Raw genomic sequence first — 27,287 nt, 5'->3', positions numbered from 1 at the left:
GAATAGTCATGGAAGGGACATAATTACTATTCTGTTCTGACCCCATTTGGCACCTTACTGTTCATCTCCTTCCTTTGAGGGTATGACCATAGCTATAGGTTTATGGAGTTAAAAACCTAATAAGTTAAAGAGATTATGCCTCCGGCTTACTGCATTAAAGGAGTGCAAGGACAGTGCTGCTTCCTCTGTCCTGAAGTGTCCTTCCACCAGAGGGACCTTCACTGGGACAAGGTGCCAGCTCTCTTTCCTCACTTCACTCCCACTCTCCTTCTCCAATGAAAAGGAGTGATTTGGTGATTTGGGGAGAGAAACTGGGCCAGAGTAGCTCACTGCCTGTCTCTCCTTCATCTTTAGAGCTAGTGAAGCCGATCGAGAGAGTGGCACTGATCTGTCCTCTGCCACATCATAGAGAGAGGCTGCCTTGATGCAGGGAGACCTGAAGTTTTCCAGAACTACCTGCTGCTGAGTGAGTAAGTCTAATTTTAGGGCTCAATATTAGGAAGCCCACTTGTGTACAGATATAAGGAAGCTACCTCCTCCAACATCAGTGTTATCAGCAATGTTTTTCCATCTGGGTGGGTGCAGGGAGCCAAGTGATCCTGCTCATTAGCTTTCCTCTAACCCCAGTGCTTTTCAGAAGCAAGTTGACTTTTTCTCAGTGTCTTCAAACCATAGTATGCCTGTAGTAAATGCTCATGGCATTGAACATGATTGAGACAACATCACTTTTCTGCCTTGCTGGATGGGGATGAACTAGTTGATCCCCTAAGGTGTCTTTCAGGTCAGTATTCTCAATGCCTTTAAGCTGTCACAGGTATAAATTATAAATACTTTTCTTTCTTCTAAAAATTTTTTTTATAGAACTCTTCTTCAGGACTCAACATTTTCACTTTGGGAAGTTAGTGACATGCAACACATTGTTACCAGATGGCTACACTTGAATAAAGTGACAGGAGGAGTCCACTTTGGAACTTGAGGATTCTGTGGTTTTCATATTGGTATATGAATTCCAAACATTCTTCGAATTTTCTATAAACAAAGCCTACAAGAGAGAACAGGTAAAATTTGCTCATAGGTGGGTGGTCATCTTGCAGGCTTAGCTAGCCTAGAACTCTCACCATTAACAACCCAGTCTTTCTCTACTGCAAGGAGAGTAGTCTCTGATTACGTGATGGATCCAAAGAGTCTTGGGAGTTGCCACAAGCAGGTGACTGAGTTGCCTGCATTTGTGAGTCCCAGCTATTGTGAATTCAATTCCATAATCTAAACCAGGTTTTTTGTTTTTGAAATAGAGACCTGCTCTGTCACCCTGGGTAGATACTGTGATATCATCATAGCTCACAACAGCCTCAAATCCTGAGCTCAAGGGACCATCTTCCCTCAGACTCCTGAGTAGCTGGTAGTACAGGCTTGTGCCACTACACTTGGCTAATTTTTGGCTATTTTTTCTATTTTTTAGTAAAGGGGGGGATCTCACTCTTGTCCTAGATGGTCTTGAACTTCTGACCTCAAGAGATCTTCCGCCTCAGCCTCCCAGAGTGTGAGGCAGATAGGTTTAAACCACCCCTTGCTGGCCAAAGTGCAAAGAGTAGGCCTTGGTGCAGCTGAGGGCATCTGTTTTCCCACCATGCTTGCCTCGTTAGCTGCAATATTTGCATACCCTTTTAAAATCATGTGTAAGGAAAACAATCCCCAGGTTGATCCCTCTAGTTTGTTTATTTATTTATTTATTTAATTTATTTTTTTTGAGAGACAGAGTTTTACTGTCACCCTGGGTAGAGTGCCATGGCGTCATAGCTCATAGCAACCTCAAACTCTTGGGCTCAGGCAATCCTCTTGCCTCAGCCTCCCAAGTAGCTGGGACTGCAGGTGCCCACTATAACGCCTGGCTAGTTTTTCTTATTTTTAGTAGAGACGGGACCTTACTCTTACTCAGGCTGGTCTCAAACTCCTGAGCCCAGGCTATCCACCCACCTCAGCCTCTCACAGCACTAAGATTATAGGCATGACCTACTGCCCCTCCAGTTTAATATGTCTACTTCAATGACCTACTTGGTGTCACTGAAATGTTATCAGGAAAGAATTGGTTTTCCAAATCACCAACACCTATCAGCCCAGAACTCTCACCATTAACAACCCAATCCTTCATTCTAAAGCATGAAGTCTCTAAGTACATCCTGCTAAAAGTTAAATCCTCCTAATAAAAGGCGCCTAGTAAGACAAGGTCAGTCACTATCACTTATGTGTACATTTATCTGGCAGTTTAACTGGCAGCTTAAACCCAACAGCTTCCTCCAGATTTGATTTCCCTTCTTGCTGCTCCTGTGTCGTCTTTGCTCCTGCTAGACAGGTCTTCAGCTCACACCACCAGGTTCTCTCCATCCCTGTCCTATAAGTCCATCCGTCCAGAAACCTGGTGGTCCCAAAACCCAGCCCTGGCAGCTGCCACAACACACCAACATAGGTGTCATATCCCCAAGTTATTTCACTTTTCAAAGCCATACGTACCAGAATAAAGCATGATGTCCAAGCAGATGATATAGAAATGCGCCTTACTGGAGACATGTTCTTCTGCTGTGGAAAGATCCCACAGCCACCCTAGCACCTGGATCAACTGCCTGTATCTGTGGAAGAGAAAGGTGGTGGCCTTAAAAAGCACTAGAGAGGAGAGGATGAAGGCGAGTCCTGTCTAGTCTTGATCCTTCCCAGTAATTCAGAACCAAATATAATTTTTTTTTTTTTTAAGAGACAGAGTTTCACTTTGTCACCCTTGGTAGAGTGCCATGGCGTCACAGCTCACAGCAACTTCCAACTCTTGGGAGCCTCCCGAGTAGCTGGGACTATAGGCCCAGCTATTTTTTGTTGCCGTTGGGCTGGGGCAAGGTTTGAACCCGCCATCCTCAGTATATGGGACCGGCACCGCCTGAACCAAATACAATTCTTAAACAGACTTTAACCCATTATTCTAAGGACCTTAAATCAGCTTTTTTTACACATTATTCTTTCATGGAGGCTCAATATTAGGATGATCAGAGTTAGGCTAAATCAGCCTAGGCCTCTAGTCCTGGTTACTATTCTCTGGGCATTTGACGTCCTGTTAAATCATTTTCTTTTCCCTTTGGTGGCTGATCCACACAGTGGGGACAGCTATCTGACTCTCCTTCAGTCCTTGGCCAGAGCAAGCAGATTAGAGAGAATGAATCTGAAAGAATTATAATTTTTTAAGAAGTAGCGGTATCCAAAGGTTAAGTAGGGTTATTATCACTTACATCATCTTCCTGCAAATAGTACTACCTTCCCTACCCTCCAGCCAGAATCAAGTGAGCCCGGAACACTCAATGATATGCCTTCCTTCTGCTTTCACTGGAAAGTGCTTTAAGATAAATACCTGCTTTTCAAGAAGAGAGATTTGCTAAGTCTGCAGAGGACTCTCAGGTGCTTCTGGGGATTCCGGAGGTGTGCCCATATCTTGTGGGCTCGAGAGCCTGGGAAAAAAACAATTCCAGTGTATTCTGAGGCATTACTTATATCTTCACATCCTTCCTTGCCCAGCCAGCCCTTACCTAATTCAATGGCCAAGTCTAGGTGACCCATTATGAGCTTGATGTAGCCCAGTGTATCAGCCATGTATGCCACGATTTCAATGCCCTCGCCTTTCAAGGGGAGGTTGAGGATCTGCTCCATGGCCATGACTTCATACTTGAACCACACGTCCTGGTAGCCAGCCAGCTGGTAGTACAGTGAATAGTCCAGGTAAGCCTTAATGATCTGAAATGGCAGAATAGAGGAGAGAAAGGGCAAAACTGAGGCAGAACCCAAAGCAGAAAGCCTTAGGACATCACTCAGTGTCTGCCAATAAATATTTGTTTATTAAGTTTGGGAATGGAGCTGGTCATTTGGCCAAAGCCATGGGCTTAGATATAGAAATCAAATTAGATAGTATTAATAATAAAACAGACCTATTAAAATAAGGTTAAGCTATGATTTAATAAAAAAATAAAAAGATAAAAAAAGAAAATAAAATAAGGTTAGGAAGTGAATGGGTGCCACTTTAAATGAGGTGGTCAAGAAGGCCTCACTGAGGAAATGACCTTCATAGTGATAAGGGGTAAGCCAGTAGGGTCAGGAGATGGACACTCCAGACAGAGGAAACATCCAGTGCTAAGCTGCAGTTTGGTTGTATATGTAAAAATGACAAGAGAATACATGAAAACTGCTTTGAAAAATACAAACAGGAGAAATAAAGGATCTCTCATGGTAGAAGTATTGGGCATTGGGGGCAGTTGGGTAGCGGAGGCCTTTTAGAGCAGGGACTTTTTTTTCTGGAATTCCTCAAGTCACACAAAATAACCAGTCTACAACTTCTGTGCTAAAAGCAGGTCCCTGGGTACTTGTTAAACTTCTCTGTTTGAGGAACCAAAAGAGAGTCCATATGGCTGGGCTGGGCTCACGGCTCCTTAGTGGCCAGGAGCCAGGAGAGGAGGATGGGAAATAGGCAGCAGCCAAATCCTTTTTTTCTTGGAGGGAAGGTTAATAGGAGGGTACATACAATTAGGTTACGTTGTTTGCATTTCTAAGGTAAAGTGCAAGTTGTAGTTAAGTCCTTCACCCAGGAAGTGTGCCATATACCTGTACATTCTACCCCTTAGGTGGGAACTTAACAACTCTCTTCTTGAATTTAACTGTGTTTTTCTCCCATGTGGGCCTATCATTGTTAATCTACTAGTTCCAATTTAGCATTGAGTACACGGGGTGCTTGACTTTCCATCCTTGAGATACCTTACTTAGAAGAATGTTAATCCTGATGTATTTAAAGTATCTTGTGTGTCCTGGGAGAGCGGACCTGAATCTATTGAAAGTAGTACTGGAAACAGACTCCCAGTTAGGAATTTAAGCTTTTCCAACATTTATGGTGCTACTTGGTAATTAATGACTCCAGGAAGAAGTTATTGCCCCAGAAGAAACCCTACAATTGTTGTACTGTATTATAAAGGAGGCAGGTCACGCTCGTTACATGAGTTGGATTTCATTTACTAGTTTCTTGATCTTGTCTCCTGGTGTCTTCCTCCCTCATCCATTCAAAAGCTTCCCAGTTTATGACTTAGACTAGTGGTTCTCCTCATTGGTCCCAGGAGCTGTAGAGGGTGCCTTAGGCCTTTTCAGAGAGCACACAAGATCAAAGCTAGTTTCCTAATATTAAGGCATTATTTGTGACAGAAAAATATTGAGAAGACCTTGAAGTAGGCCAAAACAAAAAGTTTGTGGGTGTCTTATCTCATTCACCAGTTGTTATCTCTACCTTTCATTATCTGGACTATTTTATAACTCAGTACATTGTAGAAATTGATAATAATATAAATCATAGATTCATTTTTATATAAATATCAGTACTCAGTGTAGTACAAACTGTCATTGCCCTGTGACTACACTAGTTTTGTATCCATTCAGTAAATTGACTTCTCCTTGGAACTAGGTTGTTTTTTTTTTTTGAGACAGAAAAAAAAGCTATCACCTTGGGTAGAGTGCTGTGACATCAAAGCTCACAGCAACCTCCAACTCCTGGGCTTAAGTGATTCTCTTGCCTCAGCCTCCTGAGTAGCTGGGACTACAGGCGCCCGCCACAACACCCGGCTATTTTTTGGTTGCAGCTGTCATTGTTTGGCGGGCCTGAGCTGGATTCAAACCCGCCAGCTCTGGTGTATGTGGCTGGCGCCTTAGCCTCTTGAGCTACAGTTGTAACATCTTACTAGTCCTCTCATGGAGTTAACTCAGTGAGTTAAATAAAATTTTTGAGTATTTTTCATATTTATGTGAGTTATGCTTCTTGTCATTTTTAAAAGAACTATCCTTAGCATTTTTTTATGCCCAGTCTCTCCTGGATCATGACAAAGTTTTGAGACACACTCTTATGGTCTATTATTTCACTTCCAAGAAACAGTTGACAGCATCCTTTCTGATTCACCCACGCAAGTTTCAACTTGCTCAGCTTATCAGTGTTGCCAGGAGGGCTTTATTTGTTTCCATCCTCGTGAATTTTACATTTCTTCATTTTTGTGTATCTCAAAACTTTCATAATAATCTCATATAGTGGAGTTTTCCAGAAGCAACATATGTGTGTCATATTGCTACAAAGGGAAGGTAAAGCAGATGTGAGACTAGTTGTCTTCTATGAAGCCAGATAGGATGATATTTGCAAACGTTTTAAATACATGGCCACACTTCCCATCAAATTTTTTGTTTGAGAAAATAATTTTTTTTAAAAAAAGGAAGTGTTAATTTTGTTAATAATGTAATGGGTTTCTTATTTTTATTTCAAAATAAATAAAAATTTTTAGTTTTTGTTTTACATGATAATAGATACAACTCCTGTAAATAAAAGCTATTTGAGATCCTCAATAATTTTTAAGAGCGTGAAGCGGTCCTGTGTTGTTTTCCTGACCTCGGTGACATGATCTGGTCACAAAGGCTTTTATTATTTCCTCATGATTGTGAATCCCAGTTGGGTTTCACTACACTTTTCTCTCCAAATGAGATTCAGAAATTTAAAGAGCAGCTACCAGAACCCCCTACCTGGAAATCATTTTGTGTTTCCAATGCAGTATTCACTTGCATCATAGCTGCCAGGTGGCCGTAATACTTGTAGTGAAAAAAGTAATTTAAGCTATAGATTTGCCAGAGCAAGGCAAAGCAGGCGGATTGCCGGTAAAGCTGTGCTAGCCTCTTCTTCCTATTAGATGAGGTGAACACAAACAGAACATAGAAAGAAGGTAGAATCAGCACCATGATTCAGGAAAGTGCGAGGTACCAAGCGTCCTCACTATGGACTTGGGGTTCGCACTGCCTTGAATTTGAGGCCTGCCTCCATTACTGACTGTAACAAGCACGTTGATTTTTATGAAGCATGTTTTCTCCCTTGTAGAATGGTGTCTATAATACCTACTTTTTAATGATTAAGATATTTATCACCAGTCCTATGTCAGGTAATTGCTAGTTAAATGAAGCTATTTAAAAAGCACATGACGCTTTGTCACATTTGATTCTGATGATAACCCCATAAGAAAGAGAATAATGAAGCCCATTTTACATAATGAGACTCAAGTTAAATAATTAACACAGTCACACTGCCAGAATGTGGCGGTGCCAGTACTCAAACCCTGCCCACCTCCAGCCCTGCCCACCTCCTGGTCCACTTCCTCCACTACACATTGCTTTTAGGAACTAGGTCTCAGCTCAACAAAGGAAATGAGCATTTTTAATGATTACACTCCAACAGTGGAACAGAATGTCGCGGTAGGTGGTGAACATCCAGTGCTGGAAGTATTCAAAGGGGGGATGGATGACTTTCCATGAAGAATGTTTGGGTTTTTAGTACCAATTTCAATAGGCCATCTAACTAATAATGGAGCAAAAAAATCCTCCATGCGTGTGATTAAAAAGTAGGAGCCTTGGGCGGCGCCTATGGCTCAGTGAGTAGGGCGCCGGCCCCATATGCCGAGGGTGGTGGGTTTGGACCCAGCCCCGGCCAAACTGCAACAGAAAAATAGCCGGGCGTTGTGGCATGCACCTGTAGTCCCGGCTGCTCGGGAGGCTGAGGCAAGAGAATCGCGTAAGCCCAAGAGTTAGAGGTTGCTGTGAGCCGTGTGACGCCACGGCACTCTACCTGAGGGCGGTACAGTGAGACTCTGTCTCTACAAAAAAAAAAAAAAGTAGGAGCCTCAACAAGATGGCTGCAATATTAATAATTTAACAAAACAAGAAAACAAAATGTAATTCGAAATTCTTTTTTTTTTTTCTTTTTTGAGACAGAGTCTCACTATGTTGCCCTCAGTAGAATACCGTGGCATCACAGCTCACAGCAACCTCAAACTCCTGGGCTTAAGCAATCTCTTGCCTCAGCCTCCCAAGTAGCTGGGACTACAGGTGCCTGCCACAACTCCCAGCTATTTTTGTTGTTGTTGCTGTCATTGTTGTTTAGCAGGCCCAGGCCAGGTTCGAACCTGCCAGCCTGTGTGTATGTGGCCAGGACCCTAACCACTGCACTACAGGCACCAAGACAGAAATTCTTCTTAAAAGGAAGACTTTAAATAAAGATTAGATGGAAGGAAAGAAATATTAGAGATGCTAAGGAAGATTTCCAGGTACTTCAGTTGATTCTGTTATGCAAATGAACCTTTTTAAAAGGTTCTAAGGGGGTAAAATCTCTTACAATATGAAGCATTCATGAGGGTCATAGACACTCTGATATTAAATGTTGTTTCTTATTTTCCTAATTTTTTTTTTTTTTTTTGAGACAGTTTCACTATGTCGCCCTCGGTAGAGTGCTGTAGCGTCACAGCTCACAGCAACCTCAAACTCTTGGGCTGTGATTCTCTTGTCTCAGCCTCCCAAGTAGCTGGGACTACAGACACCCACCACAATGCCCAGCTATTTTTTTTTTTTTTAATTACGGTTGTCATTGTTGTTTAGCTGGCCCAGGCTGGGTTCAAACCCGCCAGCCTGTGTGTATGTGGCCAGCGCCCTACCCACTGAGCTACGGGTGCTGCCCATTTTCCTCATTTTGAAGATGAGAACGTTTTGACTTGTAGGTGTTAAAAGCTAAGAACACAGCAATTTTTTCCTCTTCAACACTTTTCTACCTTTTCTTCTCGCATGGGTACTTCTCATTCCTTTAACAAAATGTGGTTGCAAACTAGGGTTATCTGGTTTTTAGCAGATGAAAATATAGAGGATTCTCAGTGAAATCTGAATATAAAAACCAGTCATTTTTTAGAATGCATATGTCCTAAATATTTTGTGGCATATGTGTACTAAAAAAATTGTCCATCATTTATCTGAAATTCAAATTTAACTAGGCATCCTGAATTTTATATGGCAACCTTATATGTAACCCAAAGGCTACTTTCTTCTGCCTCTCAGAGAGATCTCTGCCGAACTACTTCCCACCCCTTTCTCCTGGAACTCCGGGAGCAGCTAGGTATGTATTCCCAGAAGCCTATTTTCAGCATGAAAAAGAGCTCAGCTTTATCTCATTTCCACCTCAGAATCCCTCCACATTAAAAAAAAAAAAAAAAGAACACTTTTAGAACCTAAGGAGTTTTTAGAAGGGTTGCTAAAGAGTTGTAGTATTATAACTTGCTCATAAGAATAGATGTTTGTATCTTAGGCGAAACCTATAGGAATATTGCTACTGATCTCTCCCCAAGATGAAAGAGATATCCTTTGTGAGCTCTTCAGATCCACAATGAGGTGGCATTTCCCTTGGTATGAATTGCTAGACAAATTGAATATTTTTTAAAGTTTTATTATGGAAAAATTCAAACATGGCTGCAGCAAACCAAATTGCATAATGACCTACATGAACCCAACCCCTAGTGTAACAGTAGGAACAGCCCAAACTGGGCCTTACTCTGTTGATTACACAATGTCCAGTTACCTTGTAGGTATAACAGAGCCAAAACTACAAGTCTTATATCCCAGACATGCACAATAGAAAAAGCTTTGACCTCTAACAACACCTGGAACCAAGAAGATCAGGACATGACCAGAACCTGAGCTCTGGAACCCTTTCAGAAGCTAGGGTCTGTTGGCCAGGAGAATCCAGGGCTAAAATCCACCTCAACATGCTATACCATAAATAGTCAGATTTGAAGCCTCTAGAGACCCTGCCAAGACAACATTTGTAATACCTTTCCTTGCCTTCTGACCCCCTAAAACTTGCTCCAGACCCCAAATTGGGGAGACAGATTTGAATTGCACCTCTCATTTCCTTGCTGCTCCACCTTGCAATAGAGCCTTTCTTTTTTCAAAGGCCAGTATTGGCCAATATTGGCTTCTACATGCATCAGGCAAACCATCACTCTACAACACTAGCTTCAACAACTGTCAACATTCTTATTTCATCTGCCACTTACAATTTCTTCTTCCTCGTTATTATTCTTTATAGTTCTCTGACATGTAAATTGTACCTACATTGAACTGCCCAATTTTGACCAATGGATACTCCCATGTAGTCCACATCCTTATCAAGACACAGATAAGGCAAGACCTTAGATGGGCAAGAAGTTATGTCCTTTGGCAGATATCTTCAGGGCTTGCCATTCTTCTCCAAGGCAAGGACAAAACCCAGCACTTCAATGGAAAAGGGCTTGTGACTGAGTCTTCGGGAGCAGGAGGTACAGTGTCCAAATGAAACCTGGATGGCCAGGGGAGTTAATGGCTAAATGAGTGGAGGGGGCACTGGAACTCATCTTGCAAAGGTGTCTCTTATGTTTGTGTCATCTGACCCACCTTGGAAAACGCTGCCTGTAAATTGCTCTGGGGTGACCCTGCCCTGGCCTAGGAGAACCTCCCTTCTGCCCCTCCCCCACCAGTAAGTAGTCTGAGCCAAACAGGAGTCCTCTTGCACCCTTCCATGGGGGCTGACTGTTGGATTCTGTGTAGGTCTCTCTCTGGGGAATGCGATGGCACACACAGCTCTCCCAAGCTCCTGCTCTTACCCTGGAGGTGAGCTCTCTTGGCCCTGCTGATTCAAATAATGAAAGTGTCTGTTATTCTCAACATGGCTTTGGAGAAACAGGGAGATTAGGTTGTAAGGAAAGATTCGGTTGAGGAGCTTCAGCGCCTTCCTCAGCATTTTCTTAGCAAGGACCATCTGGCCCATATTGAAACAGACCTATAAGAAGATGGGAGGGGAAGAGAAGAAAAGAGGAAAACCAATGATTCTGGACTTAGTAGGTTCCAACAATACACATTTTGGGGACGCTTATCAAGCCAAGTAATTTATGGCACAGAAGCAAAATCCTCCTGGCATAATATTAATAGTAAATGCATGCAGGAAGGATGGTGGAGTGAGTAGGATTAGCATCTTAGTTGCTCATCATCTGAGGAAATGTTTACCCATTTGTGTCCATTTTTACAGATTATTGCAGAAATAAAAAGATGTTAACCTGGGGGACAGGGAAGATCTTGCTGCTGGTAAATGATGGTGAGGAGGTTTGAATCCAGGGAGTTAGGGTTCTAGAGTCTTAGATAGGAATATAGGGGAGGAGAATGTGGAGAGTATAGGGATGACTTCTATTTCTTCTATGGAAAGACCTAAGACAAATAGTGTATAAATTCATGTCTTTAATGGTTTCTTACCTGACCTTTGAGGCTATAAAAGGTGGCAGACTCAAATGTTTGACTCCAAGATTTTTCTTTCTGGAGAATTTTCAGCAACTTCTCTCCCTCATTCAAATACACATATGCCTGCAACCAGTAGAAAGAGTACAAAAATGTTGAGTTGGCCAGGAATAAGACCACAGAGGGAACAATGTCCCAAACCTTACTTGGGGAAGAGAAGAAGGGGCCATTCTAGGTGCCCCCTCTGCCTCTATTCCCAGCTCTACTGATTATGATGGGCTTCCAAATTCTAGATATGAGTGGGATGGGTAAAGCTCTCACCTTCATGCCCACCTTGGTCTGCTGGATCACTCTATCATAAGGATGAATCTAGAAATCTCTACCTTTCCTGATGCTATCACATAAATGGCTTTATCTGAAGTTCCCCCAGGACGATTTCCTCCCATCAATAATTGCATGATTGCAAGAGGGACTTTACCTAACAAATGCAATCAGTGTAACCTGGCTTATTGTACCCTCAATGAATCCCCAACAATAAAAAAAAAAAGTGAAGTATTGAAATATCCTAAAAAAAAAAATAATAATAATAATTGCATCCTGACCTCCCAATTTCCAACAATATACCCACTGCCCTCAACAGCATCCCCACATCTCTGAGAAGTTGGTCACTACTTTTGGGATGAGTTATGAATCACTCCCCATTTTCTTTGCCAGGGACATCTTTGGGAGGCAGAAGATGAAGGTTAAGTCACTAAGCAATTTCCCCCACTTCATCTTAAACCTCCTGCCATCATTACTGAGGAAGACTATGCGAAAACCAAAGCACTGATACTAAGAGTCCTCTCTGCATTGATTTGGGAATGGGCTGTGACCCCTTACTTCCCATACTGGCAGACAATTCATGGCAAGTTTCCAACAGTGGCAATAGTTTAAACAACATATACTGCCAATTACAATTTGTTCCACCTCTCTCAATCTGAGATCATTTCCTTTCTGAGTAATGTGATTTTCATGTGAAAGGGGTGCTGGCAGGAATTAAGAACATGAACCGTTGAAAAGGCACATTAGAGCTTCCTTTCTATACCTTGGTGTCTAAGATGTCTCTAGGGTGGAGGAGGCCTGAGTAGCAACGGCTTACCATATAGTTATCTTCCAAGATAAGATAAGCAGAGGCAATTTCTAAGAAGTAATATAAGGCTTTGTTGTTTTCTCCCAAAGCCAGAAAATGGTGGGCCAGAGGCAAAATGACAATCTGTAGGATTTCCTCACACTGGCAAGATTCCAGAGGGGTGATGTCTTCATCAGATGTCCTTATTTTTGTTATAATGCTGTCAAAGAAATTCAAGATCCTTTCTCTTATTTCTTCGGGACTGTCCAAATGCAGAAATAAATAGGAGTAACAACTTGTAGATATAGTATAGCTTTTGATATGAAAATATCTTTAAAAACTAATAAAAAAAGGAAGTTACTAAAAACCTCATATAGCTACCACTGTCCAAACTTATCATGCATACACCCAGATCTTTCCCACTTGTACCTAAGAGGCCAAAAGTACTGACCAAACAAATATTAATATTTCATGATAATTGTTTATGCTCTACTACTTCCTAAATAATTATTTATGTCCATACCTGAGATTTTCAAGAAATAACTTGGATTTCTTAGGAATCTCTGTTTTGGAAAAGACCTCTTCTTTAGCTAGAAGATAAATAAATGAATTAGTCATATGGATCACTGAAATGTTCTCTACAGCAGAGATATCTCGTATCACCAAAGACTCTCATTCCCCTTTTGCAATACGTAGTTGCTGCTGCTACCAGGGGCTTTACTTGCCCAGCCCCATTGCATCTTAGGTGAAATCATGTAAGTAGTTCTCACAATGGAATCAGATCAGAAGTCACTTCTAGGCTGAGACGGTTATGCGTCTTCTTTACCCTCTCCTCCACAAGAAAACAGATCATGCTAAGAACCCAAAGAACAGCAAGACAGGAAGGGTGCCTAGAACAGTGAGAGTGTCTGGCATATAGTAGGAACTTAGTAAATATTTGTTGAATGAGTAAACGAAATAATGATTGAAATTTCAACACATGTCTGGAAGATGTGGGAGTGAGATGAATGGTCACTGATAAGTAGAGGAAGGAAGCTGAGGGAGGGAGTCCCAGGGCTGTGGATCCTTGAAATAGTCCAAGACTCAAAACATAACAGTTTTTAAAGACACAGAGATGAAAAGAGAGTGAAAGGAATATACTTCCTCACTATCTGAGTCACACCTACTGTCCTGGAAGCTTTTCTAGGACTTCTGTCCTGGACCATTATTACCTAAAGGTTATACTCCACCTTTGGGAGATTTGGGGAAAATGGATAGAGTAACCAGCCAAGACTGAATCAGGAAGACAGGGCAAAGGAAAAGTTTTCTAGCTCCTGGAAGAATAATAAAAATTTGTGGGGTTTTTTGGTTTTTGATTTTTTTTTGAGACAGAGTCTTACTTTGTCGCCCCTGGTAGAATGCCATGGTGTCATAACTCACAGCAACCTCAAACTCTTGGGCTCAAGCAATTCTCTTACCTTAACCACCCAACTAGCTGGGACTACAGGTGCCCACCACAACACCCGGGTATTTTTTTGAGACAGGGTCTTGCTCTGGCTCAGGCGTGTCTTGAACCTGTGAGCTCAGGCAATCTACCGGCCTCGGCCTCCCAGAGTGCTGGGATTATAGGCATGACCCACCATGCCTGGCCCCCCCAAATAAACGTTTGTTAAGAAATCTATTCCTAGTGTATTACTGGGGTCTGCAATGGACAACAATTGCATAGACTTAATAATGTAGAGACACTACATTGACTTACCTAATACTAGTAATACAACAATATAGGGGAGGGGAGCTGAGGAGAGATACAACAGAGTTAAATCTTTATGTGCCACGTCAAGAAGGAAACAGATAATGTCAGAATTCGATTATTTTAAAAAGCAGTATTAATACATTATTTAGGAAGTAATGGAGATGATGACTAGAGTGAACAGCTTAATTAAAAATGTTTGCCTCTGGTAAGAACTACTGAAGCAGTATGGGACAGTGGGTTATGGGATCGTTGTTTTATGACAAAACTTTTGGGAAATTTAAAAAATGTCTTTATTTAAAGTTTGTCGAGTTGGTAGCCTTTTGAACAGGTGAAAAATTCTGATAAGGGAAATAGCAGAGCCCTGGCCTCACTCAAGTGGGGTGCTGAGGAAAGGATGCCAGCAAACATCACTCAGAGACATCCAGTCCCATATGCTCCTGAGCGAAACTGCCAAGGGATATTGGAGAATCTAAAAATAACTGTAATTGTTTTCTTTGATGACCCTAGTCAGCCTGCTGCAGGCTGGCTGCTCAGACTGGCCTATCTGCCAGCTGCCAGCTTACTGTAGCTTATTTTGTCCCCAAACTAACTGTCAATCTACATGTATATACATATATATTGTTGGACAATTAAGTTCACAAAGTCATCCTAGAAAAAATGCTACATACCTCATTGCCAAATGTCACTATGGTTGTTTTCAAAGTACTCCCTTTGGGAGTCAGCTCCTAGTCCACTCTTCAAAGCAAGTTTGGAACTCTTTTTCTGGAATGGGCATCAGAGCTGTCATCGTATGAAGTTGGACAACTAAGTACACTTTTTTTGGGATGACTTTACAAACTTAATTGTCCAGCCTGGTGCGTGTGTGTGTGTGTGTGTGTGTGTGTGTGTGAGACTCACTGATCCCACACAGGCTGGGATATTCTTCTTTCCCTTTTCCTCCACTCTTTCAATCATTTCACCTCCTGCTGATGCTTTCATTGGTTCTTTGAATATGGCCCTGCTTTGGGATCCTTTGTGATATAAACAAATGTTCATGGTACATTTGTAATTGATTCTCAGCTATTCCCTTTTAAATTATGTCTACCCATCTACTACTTCACTTTGGATTGCAGCATTCAATCCATCTTGGTGCATCAGTGCAAAATCTATATACACATAGCACTTTTATGATGATAATAATAGAGATATTTCCAATTTTGGATCAATTTAATGCACAAGGAAAAATTTAATAAATTCTAGCAATGTAACTAGATTCAGTTACATGGACATTCCTCTGACACCTTGTCTGTAGGGTGAGACTACTGCTAATGTCTCATCTTCTTTGTGCTCAAGAACTTAGGAGTCTTTGAAATGCTCATACTCCGAATCATAAGGTTCTGAACCTAAAGCCTCTTTCTTAAAAAGGGAGATTGGCAAATATTCAAGCCATGTCAACAGTTACGCTTGTACCATGGTCCAAAGCTGCAGCTTTCTCCAACTTGATTAAGTGTTCAAAGACCATCGAAAGGAAATCACTGTCCTCGCTGTCTTACTTGTACTTAATGCTGTACATTCTAGGCTAGTCACCCATGAATGAGGGCTGGGACTGTGTTTGTTGCCCTTATGTCTGACACTCACTGCGCCTGCAGCAGTGACTGAGTCCTTAGGCCTTTACACCCCTTGAATGACTTGCTCTGTTTTACCAGATCACATGGTTGGTTGGTGTTATCAGGTTATAACTTTTTTCTTTTGCTGCTCAGATGGTTTTGAATCCCTACCCTGAAACTGAGTCCTCTTCTCTGGAGCCCAGACCTGCTTGGCCCTGGCTAATTCTCTCCCATTCATATTCTCTTTCCACTGCAGCCCATATCAAACTAGACTGACAAAGCAACAACATTCTTACCTGCCCAAAACGCCACTCCATGGTGGGTTTTGCTTTAGCTTCTGTCAGACTGCATCCCCCAGGCCCCTTGGTTCCCATCCCTTAGTGTGAATTAAGCAGGACATTTTAATTTGAGCTCTGGTCACACCCCATTTTGCCAGAGCCCCTATCCCTAAACCTTCCCTGGCACTGGTTCTGCTAGACTTAGCAGCAGGTGCACCCCCACCCCTAGGGACCTATGCTGCTGACATCTCATCATTCGTCATGCTCAAGCTCTCAGGGGACTTGAAACCCTCAAGGTCCAGACCCACCCTTTCTAGATCTCAGTCTCCAGATTTCCCAAGAGTAGTAGGATTAATTAAAAATGAAGTAAGTTTACTTTCAAATCCATGGTATTTAGTCATCTTTTTAATGGTATCCATGTCCAAAGTGTTGAGTCGAATGTCCACCGTAAAGTGATGATAGGGAATGAAGTCCCCATTTCTGCAGTAGTCACATCTGTGGGCATTTTCTTCTAAAAAACGGGCACATTTCAAGTGCATGGCTTTCTTCTGGTCTTTGAGCCACAGCTCGTAGGCTGTTTTCTGCATCATAGGCCTACAGAATCTGATAATGTGGCACTCGATCACCTCGCTTTCAAGCTCATGAAGCTCTTCATCTTCACCATAAGCTAGAGAGAAGAGAAAGGGCCAGCCACACAGTGAGCAATGGATCACTTCCTACTACCTAACATGGATCAAGTGTTTTTTCTAGATGTCCTTTAAGAGGAAATGTGGGTCACTTCCAGGGGCTACTTACCCATCCCTTCATTTGGTTTCAGAGACAAGGAGCGATAATGCACCTCAAATGAGGCCACGTTCTTTTTCAGGGCCATTCGGAGATCCTTCCCATTCCGGAAACAATCAAAAATGTTAGACTCCACTAGGGTTGCCAAGGCATTGATCATCATCTTCATGTTCCAACAAGGGAGAATCTCAAACAACAACTCTGTAGTGAAGGTCAGGCCAATGATGGCAGCACATCTCACCAACATTTGGTGGGACAGGCTCATGCTGTCCAGTTGGACCAGAGAGATTTCTGCAGGTAGAAAGCCATGCAATAGAGAACTAGTTATCTGTCTTTATGAAATACGTTCCAGAGGCGGACTGGACAACCATGGTGCACTACAGTTCTTGTTCACAGAAACCCAGCTAAGCTAAGTCAAAGGCAATATTTTGTATGGTACCTAATTCATAGATAGCACTTGTGCTGAAATTACAAGAGATGCAGATGCTATGGCATAAAAAGACAAATGGCACAATGATCAGACAAAGGTAATGATCGATTTCCTGGTGTTCTACTTTTGTGTTACAGGGTGACAAAGGTATATGAGGTGAGGAGAGGTCACTGCAGGCCACAGCAGTCAGAGGAGCAGGCCCTACTATATCAGAGTTCTTAGTTAATGTCCCTCGCTCATCTTTCTATATCTTCTCTCCTGGCTCCTCTTTCTCCTGGAAACACCTAGCAATAAGTCTTCTCCCTACTCCAGAGATGCATTCATTCTCATGAGGCATATTATCATCTCTAGGCCGTGACGAAGTTTCAGGAGTTCATAGCTCCTACCCCAACTTCTCCTCTAAGCTTAAGTATCATAGCTCTGTGGTTTCCTGGATGTTTTTACCAGGATGTCTTTCCAGTAGGGACAAAATCTGAACTTCTCAACTTGCCCACAGAACTCAGTAGATAGAAACTAAGCTAGTTTACCTTCTTACTTTAGTAGACACAGTGAATGAAACATAAATGATGCTCTTCTGGAGACTGAGAACCTTGAGGTATCCCCAGGTCATCCTTCTAAACATTTAAAGTTGTTTATGGAGGGCATGAATTGGAGCTGAATGTATACTAGAACGTTCCTTTAAATTCATTTTTCTTTAAAAGACTAATATTATAATACATCTTTGATATAAACTCGCTTGGTCTGTCATTTCTCATAAAAATAGGTGGCAGAATACATCTCGGTATTAGGTTTTTCTCCCTCGTTATTTGGTTTCTGTTGAATGAAAATGTACTATGCCTCATTTTTGTATGTTGTGGAATAAACCTTTATTCATATCAGACCCAAGAATTTACATGGGTGGGGTTCTAATTAGAAGAAAAGCTGAGCCTGCGCTGAGGCTTCCCACTGCCTCAGGAAATACTAAACAAACAACCGATGTTACCATTTTTTTTTTTCCTTTCTTGGTCATCCTAGAAAAAGGAAAAGTATGAGTCCAGGTACTGGAAAATAAATACCAGGTCAAATTTTCTTACCTTTTAATGATGATGGGGGTGACAAGTTTTTCAGTCTGACTCCACTTGCAAGGTTACAGACTTCTTCATTTCCCACCTCACCACCATGAAAATATTCTTTTAATTCCTGTGTTGGCTTAGTGAAATTCCCTATAGGAGAAAAAGGGAATAAAAGTTGAATCATTACCCCGTCTTATACTGTTCAATTTTCCAATCAACTTTGAGCTGGATCTCATGCAAGAAACGGTGGGCAGAGATCTGTGTTAGCTGACCAAATATTATAGAATACCTCGTTTTAAGAAAAACTGATATACTGTGAAGTCTAGATGTATTCACAAATGTTTTGTCTCCCTCCACTCCAACCTTGCCCCCCAAAAAGTATTGGCACTATTGATGTCTTCCATAGGATCAAAGGCTTATAAAAATTTGATTCACAGACCATCAGGCTGTACCTTTCAGCACATAGTAACGTGCATAGTTGTACACACATGCTCATACCCACACTCAGACACACACATGTTCTGTGGGGGACTATTTAGGACACAGCTACTATCAGAAAGAGATATTTCAAATGGGGAGGTTTGAGTAGCAAATGTATCCAGTAATATGGCCCCCTGGTTCTCTAAAATGCATTACTTATCTATGCTCACTCATGTAGCATTTGGTAGCTGCAAGACACTGACAGGTGAGGCGGAGCTATGAAGGGGAACATAACCAAGTTATTTCTTGGAGAGATATGTCACATACACAAAAGGCTGGACTGCAAGGCAGTCTCATTTTGTCTCAAAATGAACAACAACAAAAAGAGTGAAGTTAGGTTTGGAGAGCACACATACAAACACACACACGTGTGCACACATGTACTTGAAGGCCAGGAAATAGATGAACAAGTGAAAACAACTGTGGAGACAACTGAGCTAGCAAAAAGAGGAGGAAGGTTAAAGATAGAATTCAAAGAATGCCCTCATAGGAGTAGTAGACCCAGGGAGAGACCCCAGGAGCAGCTGAGGACCAGAGAGTTCAGGGAGGGGAACAGGAGCAGAGAAGCCAAGGGAGGTAGGGTAGCATGCCAGGAAAGGGGCCAGGTCTGTGTGTGTGCGTGTGTGTGTGTGTGTGTGTGTGTGTGTGTGTGTGTGTGTGTGTGTGTTGGGGATAGGAGGGTGGGGCTCAAGGGTATCAGGTGGTCCATGCTCTTTTTTTTTTTTTTTTTTTTTTTTGAGGCAGAGTCTCAAGCTGTTGCCCTGGGTAGAGTACTGTGGTGTCACAGCTCACAGCAACCTCCAACTCTCGGGCTTAAGCGATTCTCTTGCCTCAGCCTCCCAAGTAGCTGAGACTACAGGTGCCCACCACAACGCCCAGCTATTTTTCAGTTGTAGTTGTCATTGTTTGGCAGGCCCGGGCTGGATTTGAACCTGCCAGCTCTGGTGTATTGTGGCTGGCACCCTAGTGGCTGAGCTGGTCCATGCTGTTTTATGCTTTTGTATTTCCCCTTCCAGGGCCTAGTACTGCCCATTCTTTTCATTGCTCAACCAATCTGAACTGAATGTCTCTAGGGACTAGTAATCATTCTAGGACTGGGGATTCAGGAGAGTATAAGACTCCCTGCCTCAAGAAGCTCACATTCTAACAGTGGACAGACAATAAATAATAGAAAAATGAATTAATAGGACAATCTCATAATGTGATTCAGTTGTGTGAAAAAGAGTGATAAACACTGTGTACTCCACTCAAACTTCACCTATTGTTAACCACTTACCCCATTTGCTGTATCTTTTGTCCTCTCTCTTTGTATATACTTTTTCTGAAGCATTTGAACATAGGTTGCATATGTCACACCCTTTATCCCTAGATACTTTACTCTGTACTTCCTAAAAATAACAACATTCCCTTATATAACTAGACTAGAGTATACTCATCACCTTCAGGAAATTTGATGTTGATACAACACTTTATTGTCCACATTCCAATCTTGTCAATTGACCCCATAATGTCCTTTAACATTCTTTTTTCTTCCAATACATAATCTACTCTAGGCTTATGTCAAGTATTTAATTTTTTCTTTACTTGAAGTGAAGTTCACATAACATCCAACTATTTTAAAGTATATAATTGTCATTTAGTACATTTACAATATTGTATAACTAACACCTTAGCTACAGTTTATTTTTTTTCTTCATTACCTTAGAAGACCCTGAAGGGTTTTAAATAGAGAAGACACCTGTCTGCTGGGACGTGTGCCCAGTCCTGTCCCTTTTGGAGTACACTATTGCTTGTTGATTATGATGACACAGAATCCCCAGGGCTACAGTCCACTCGGATATATATGCCTGCTCTTTAACCCCTAACTTTTCCTTTAACAGACTTCACTGCTTGCTGCTTTCATTTTCAATCGCAAGAGGACAAGAACCAAGGAGTTCAACAGCCAGGGGCAGAGGCAGCCTGTGAAATAGCCCCTTCCTGCCTGAGGACTCATTACACAGAAAGGCAGAGTGAGTAGGGACCAACACGCAGGACTTACTGAACAGGTTATTCCAAGTCATGTTTGTCTTTTCCTCAGACTCCATTTGTTGGAAAATGAGAACATTGTGGTGGTCGAGGTTTTTTAGCAATTCTTCACAGTAAAATGGAATCCCACAGCTTCCCTCCACCAGGTACCTGTAGGGAAAACAAGGCGACCTGTTTATATAGAAGATTCATCCTTCAGGAAATAATAATATGTGAGTCTTGTCAATCAGTTGAGAATAATTTCCTCTCATTCTTCATTTGTTCTGTTCGTTTTTGAGTTTGGGGGATTGCTTTTGATTTCACTTTTTAAATTACATAAAACATATCCTCCCAAAGCCCAAAACTATAAGGTACCTCCTCAGCCTTGCTTCCCCTCTTCACCCTGTAAGTAACTGTTTTGATTAGCTTTTGGTTTATCTTTAATATTTCTTTTAAAAAATGTGAACGAATGCCCAGCTGTGTGTGCACGTGCGCACACACACACACACACATACTCTACTTCACCTGGTCGTACACACTGCAAAGTAGACCGCTCCCTTATTCTTCACTCAGCACTATATCCTGGTGGTCTCCATATCAGCAGACCTTCCTTATTTCTTTTTATTGTGTGGGTGCATCCTAGTTTATTCAACCTATCTCTTTAGAGATGGTTTCTAGCCCTTTATTAATATAAATAATATCCCCCAAAAAACTTTGTCCACATGTCACTTCATATTTTTCTCAATGCATCTTTAAGATAAATTCCTAGAATTGAGATTATAGATCAAAAGGTTAATATGTACATGTGTGTATGTGTGTGTGTGTGTGTGTGTACACATATATAGAATAAAGAGGGAGAGAGAGACAGAGAGAGAAGGTATACCAAATTCATGTCTGGAGTTATCTTAAATACACCTTTGTCCAAGACATCTTTCTTCCAGAAGCAAGGCAACCTCTTCAGAAAGAACAGATACAGATACCAAAGTAAGCTGGGCACTGCCAGCTAAGGAAGAGATATTGTCTGTGTTGTTATGGGAATTGCTGTCAAGACCCCAGTAGAGAAAAGTTCACAAAGCACTCATCAGAGAGTCAGCTGTCCACGTCTGCCATACACAGAGAACACCAAAACCAAACCACGCTACCGCCAACCAAGTTAGACCTTGCTTAATTGTAGATTATAGTCTTTAATGCTTACCAGGTTGCTTCCAGGTTGCCCATGAAGACTCATACTTGCGATTAGTCACTGATTTAGATTAAGGTGAGTATACCCATGTCCAGTAATGAAAGGGAAACAGACCCACTAGGCAAAGTTTGAGAAGGTGTAACAGGGACAGAACATGGAAAAGGCGAGCAACATCCATCCTCCCAAGCATAATGAATGGCCTCCTCAAAAGGTGGGTCCAGCAAAATACAAAAATAGGCACTACAAGACACATTCTAAAGATTCTGATGAAGTCTAGAGCTAGGGAATGAATGCAGATGTCCAGACCTTGGGTTAGAAACAGGTTACTTACGAGTCCAGTTCTTTGGGGATGCTGCTCACATTGAGGTCAAGACAGACCTTGTTGCGGATATCCTTAGGCTGCACAGGGCCAAGGGTGACATAGGTTGTGTTCCTGTTCTTCATTATCGCACAGGCCGCTATACAGGGGATGTCGAGGAAGGGAGACAGAGACATAATGATGAAGATAGGAATAGTCCGAATAATCTTCTCCATAAAGGCCCAGGAGGTTGAATCCACAAACTGGGCCTCATCAATGATGAAAATGATCCTTTCCTCTTTCGCCGTCTATATAAGATAGAGAAACAGGAAAAAAAAAAGTTCTGTAGACTTCAGTCTTTTATCTATGCACATGAGTATGCATTGAGTTATGTGGTTTGCTGGTGAAGAGACTGAGTAAGTTAAATCTTTTCCTTTCCAATAACTTTGTATCAATTTAGATCCTGTTAAATTGAAATTTATACCAAGTTGGACAAAGTTGACTGGACCAGACTCTTACTTGGTCAAACTTTTGTGTAGAAGTACTGCAATTTGTAAGATAAATGGGATTGTACAGATAACCGCAAAAGCCAAGTAAAAGTGCCTATTACATAAAAATAATTGATATGTTAATGAGTCACTTTACTGATCAGTGAAGGTCTCCTGGGGGGATCTACTTGACATTTATTTGACTAACATACATTCAACACATGCTTACTAAGCACCCACTGATACTTAGGTGCTAGAGGAAACTGAGCTAGTCCTTGCCCCGCTGGCAGTTTATGTTAGTCTAGCTTGAACTGTGGTATATGTTACTCTCCAAAGCAGATGATCAAGTGTCCCTTTTCTCATATAGATTACCCTTCCCTAACTAGTCTGAATTATTTATTTACTCATTAAGCATTTATTGTGCATCTACTAGGGTCAGGCACTGTTCTAGGTGCTGGAGATACAGTCTCCAACAACATATGGAGCTTACCTTTTAGTCTCAGCTGCTTACATAACAGTCCCTACCTTCCCACAGGGTGAGGTGTCTCAACAGATGGAACCATCCCTCTAACTTCCACTGCAGTGGGAAAAGACAATGAAGGGATTCCAGAAATGATCCAAGATAAAAGCAATAGACCTTGGCAATGGAGTAGATGTGAGGGATATAGTTGAGGAAGAGGGTAAGGATAATTTTAAGTGATGCATGATGCCATTAACTTGCCATTAACTAAACGAAGGGTTGGGATGAAGAAGAATGGGCATTGCAGCAGGAAAATAAAATGACTTTAGTGTTAGACACTGAACTCCGTGTGAGTTACAACATCCAGTGGAGACTACAGAAGTTTCTTGGAAATACAGTGCTTGTGTGTCTAAGAGAGGCTAGAACTGAAATACAAATTTGGTGATCCTCAACATACAGTGGACAATTGGAGTCATGAGGTTACTCAGAGAGAGAGCTAATACTTGTTTGAGTATTTGCTATGAAAGAGGACTTGTTCTAAGTTTTTAATATATAACCTAATCATTTAACCCATACCCCCTGCGAGCTAGATAGTACTATTTTCCCCATTTGATAGACAATGAAATAGAACTCCACGTAGAGAGGTGGAGTCACTTGCTCAAGGTTGCTCAGGTACAGGTGATAGGTCTAAGGGTTCAAGTCTCAGTAGTCTGGCTACAGAGCCTGCACACATAGCTGCTTTGGTACGTCACATTCCCTACAAGGATATCTAAACTCTGAACAGACTCTTAGCTCGAGGTTTAGAAGGCTGGAGGAGAATTAAGCCCTTTGGGATAAAGCTGTCCCACACTTTACAAGCCTCTTGACAATGGAGGCTGAACCCCTCAGGCTGCCTGGCTTTGTGGCAATATGCCCGACTTTACCACCCCTCTTTGTTTGACCCTCAGATGCTCTTACTTGTTCCAAGATCTTCATAAACAATGCTTCCAATTGCTTTTGCTTTTTCAAGGTGGTCATTCTGGAAATATCTCGGGAAATAGGGAACTGTACAAAGAATTATAAGAATACTGAGTATAGGAAAATAGCAAAGGGAAATGCTGGCTATGGTGACTTTGGACAAAATACTTAACAGTTCTTCACCTTAAAATCCTCAAGTGTGAGATAATCCATGATGTCCCTTCCAGCTCTAATACTCTATGTCATTGAATCTAATCAATACAGGAAAGAACAGGGCACATTCTACCTTTGCATAGTCAGGCACTTGTGGGACCAGAAAGACTCTGTGACCCAGACCAGCTAGTATAACATAGGTATGACAGAAAGGGGAGAAAAAAATGAATAGCAGGTGGCCATATGAATTTTCTTCAGCAGGGTATTTCTAGATACCGCCAATATGCCTAAAGAATGTGGAATCGCATTCAAGGAAGATTGGGAGCAACTTACTAACCAGCAGGATGCTCTAGATGAGGGGGGAAAGGGAAAGGATAATAAAGGCCAAAGGATGCTAAGTCAAGAATCATGAGGGGTGGCGCCTGTGGCTCAGCAGGTAGGGCGCCGGTCCCATATGCCAGAGGTGGTGGGTTCAAACCCAGCCCCGGCCAAAAAAAAAAAAAAAAAAGAATCATGAGGGAGGAGTTGCTGTGCCTGCCCAGGGCTATTTCTTGCAGAAGTCTAATGCTAGCTAGTTACCTGGACATGGAAAATGTCATTGAGAATACAGTAGAACTTTTCATCCAACAGTGTCTTGACTTTATTTTGAAGGTTGGTCTGTCGTTCTTTATAATGTTTACACGTATCCAGACCTAGTACATTGGCCATGAACATCTGGATGGTATAAAAAGTTTGGTGGAAGCTGATCTTGGTCAATGCAATGGTAATAGTCCTGTTTAGGAGAGAATCAAGCATCAAAACAGAGGTTTAAAGTGTATTTTTCGAAAATAATAAAGGTTAGGGCCCGGTGGGGGGGGGGGAGGTTGCGGGGGCTCATGCCTGTAATCCTAGCACTCTGGGAGGTCAAGGTGAGTGAACTGCTTGAGCTCATGAGTTCAAGAAAAGCCTGGGCAAGAGTGAGACCCCCATCTCTACTAAAAATAGGAAAATTAGCCCGGCATCATGGCAGGCGCCTCTAGTCCCAGCTACTAGGGAGGCTGAGGCAAGAGTCTCACTTGATCCCAAGAGACTGAGATTGATGTGAGCTATGATGATGCCACAGCACTCTACCCAGGGTGACAGAGTGAGACTCTGTCTCAAAAAAAAAAAAAAAAAAGAAAGAAAGAAAAAAAGAAAAAAGGAAGAAAGAAAGAAAAAGAAAAGAATAAAAGTTGAAAACTTTGACGCCTCAGATTTAGCTGCAATGGTGGAGATTAACCAAGCTGTCCAGAAACTTCATGATTCCTTCTGTTGACACCTGTTTCATTCCATTGTAACCCTAAGCCCTGAATAATTTAACCTAGCTATCTCCTTCTTGGTCCTGCTACCACTGCCCTGGTCCTCACACTCTCACCTACACAATCATAAGAGCATGCCCCTATCCCGATAAGGGTCATGGCCCTCAGAATGAATCGCTGTCACAGAAACCTGAGGGATATAGTTTGATGCAAATCTTTTATTTATTTATTTTATTTTTAATTTATTTTATTTTTTATTATTAAATCATAGCTGTGTACATTAATGCCATCAGGGGGCACCATACTCTGGTTTTATAGACCGTTTGACACATTTTCATCACACGGGTTAGCATAGCCTTCCTGGCATTTTCTTAGTGATTGTGTTAAGACATTTATATTCTACATGAAATCTTTTTGTGTTACTCTCTTATTTAAAAATTTTCAGTGGCTCCCCTGGTCGAAAGGCATAAACCCAGACGCCTTATGTGACATAAAGACTTTCAAAAGCCTCGTTCTGTCATTTCTTGCCACTTTCTGCCCAGCAATCTACCTCCACCAACATCTGAGCGCCCTCTGCATACTCAGAGTTGTCTGTCTTCTCACCTCAGAACACTATTAATACCCCTTCCCACAGCTCCTCATTCATTGTTCAACTGTAAGTCTCAGCTCAGGCACAGCCTCCCAGAGACCTTCTTTACTACCCAAGGTCATATTACATACTCCTCCTCTGAGCTTCCACAATCCTCTTTTGCTTGTCTTTACCATTGCCTTTACCACATTCTATTTTCACAGTTAACTCTCTTGCTTCCTTTTCTGTGAGAGCTTCTTGAAGGCAGGGATCAGATATTATTCATATTTGGGACTTTTGGCACTTGTTATGAGTTGATGTGTGCCCTCCCCAAATGTGACGTTATTTGAAAATAGGGTCACTGCAGATATAATTAGTTAAGATGAGGTCATACTGGAGCCGGGTGGGCCTCTCATCCAATATGATTGACATCTTTAGAAGAAGGGGAAACTACTTGGAGACAGACAACAGGGACAGTGCTATATGAAGATGAAAGCAGAGATCAGAACGGTTCTTCTACAAGCCATGGGACTCTAAGATTTCAGCCAACACACAAGTTAGGAGAAGAGGGATGGAACAGAGTCTTCCTCACAGTCCTGATAGGAAACCGACCCTACCAACGCCTTGATCTCAAACTCTTAGCCTCCAGAACTGTGAGACAATACACTTCTGCTGTGTAAGTCACCACATTTGTGGTGCTTTGTTACAGCAGCCCTGGCTAACCAACATAGCCCTGGAACATACTACGTTCCTCGAACATACTAGGAATTCAGTAAGTGATTGAATAAGTGAGTAATCTCTTCCAGTTGTTAATTGTACCCTCATCAATGTTAAAAGATATATATATATATATATTTTTTTTTTTTTGGCAGTTTTTGGCCGGGGCTGGGTTTGAACTTGCCACCTCCAGCATATGGGGCCAGCACACTACTCCTTTGAGCCACAGGTGCCATTGTCCTTTCTCAGCCCTGACATTAAGGAGGGATAGGAATACAGCTAAAAGTAACATGAAGCTGACAAGCATTTCCTTTTTATGGCCTTTAGGTTAGATGGTGAAAGGACAGGAGGCATCATCATCATCATCTTGGTCATCATCACTGGTGGTGAAGACCAGACAATACACTTCCATGAAGGTGGTAGGTGGATTGTCCCAAAGAGCAACTTCATGATATTCCCTATACGAAAATAGACGAACAACAAATAGCCAGGGATCTGTCATTTCTATCCCACTCTCAGATCTAAATGATTTGAACCAGTGATTCTCCGTCAGGCAGTTGGATAAATCTCTGTGGGTACTCAGCAAACTAAATGTAGCCTTCATTTCAGCAT

General features: G+C 41.9%; 1 protein-coding gene across 1 annotated transcript in view; it reads right to left on the bottom strand.

Annotated features, from left to right (window-relative positions):
* The window catches only part of ADCY10 (adenylate cyclase 10), a 61,257-nt gene that overhangs the window by 10,271 nt on the left and 23,699 nt on the right, over positions 1-27,287 (bottom strand). Inside the window, exons 13-28 of the mRNA XM_053605972.1 lie at positions 24,693-24,885; positions 23,961-24,047; positions 22,089-22,363; positions 20,609-20,745; positions 18,112-18,240; positions 16,621-16,899; positions 16,202-16,492; positions 12,753-12,819; positions 12,260-12,491; positions 11,140-11,247; positions 10,497-10,672; positions 6,571-6,727; positions 3,564-3,768; positions 3,389-3,485; positions 2,509-2,624; positions 925-1,042 (exon numbers count right to left, since the gene is read on the bottom strand). Of these exons, the coding sequence (XP_053461947.1) occupies positions 925-1,042; positions 2,509-2,624; positions 3,389-3,485; positions 3,564-3,768; positions 6,571-6,727; positions 10,497-10,672; positions 11,140-11,247; positions 12,260-12,491; positions 12,753-12,819; positions 16,202-16,492; positions 16,621-16,899; positions 18,112-18,240; positions 20,609-20,745; positions 22,089-22,363; positions 23,961-24,047; positions 24,693-24,885 (2,667 nt within the window). The remainder of the gene's footprint in view (positions 1-924; positions 1,043-2,508; positions 2,625-3,388; positions 3,486-3,563; positions 3,769-6,570; positions 6,728-10,496; positions 10,673-11,139; positions 11,248-12,259; positions 12,492-12,752; positions 12,820-16,201; positions 16,493-16,620; positions 16,900-18,111; positions 18,241-20,608; positions 20,746-22,088; positions 22,364-23,960; positions 24,048-24,692; positions 24,886-27,287) is intronic.

This window comes from Nycticebus coucang, chromosome 10, assembly GCF_027406575.1.
Source record: "Nycticebus coucang isolate mNycCou1 chromosome 10, mNycCou1.pri, whole genome shotgun sequence".
NCBI lineage: Eukaryota > Metazoa > Chordata > Mammalia > Primates > Lorisidae > Nycticebus > Nycticebus coucang.
This window is presented reverse-complemented; position numbering and strand designations above follow the sequence as displayed.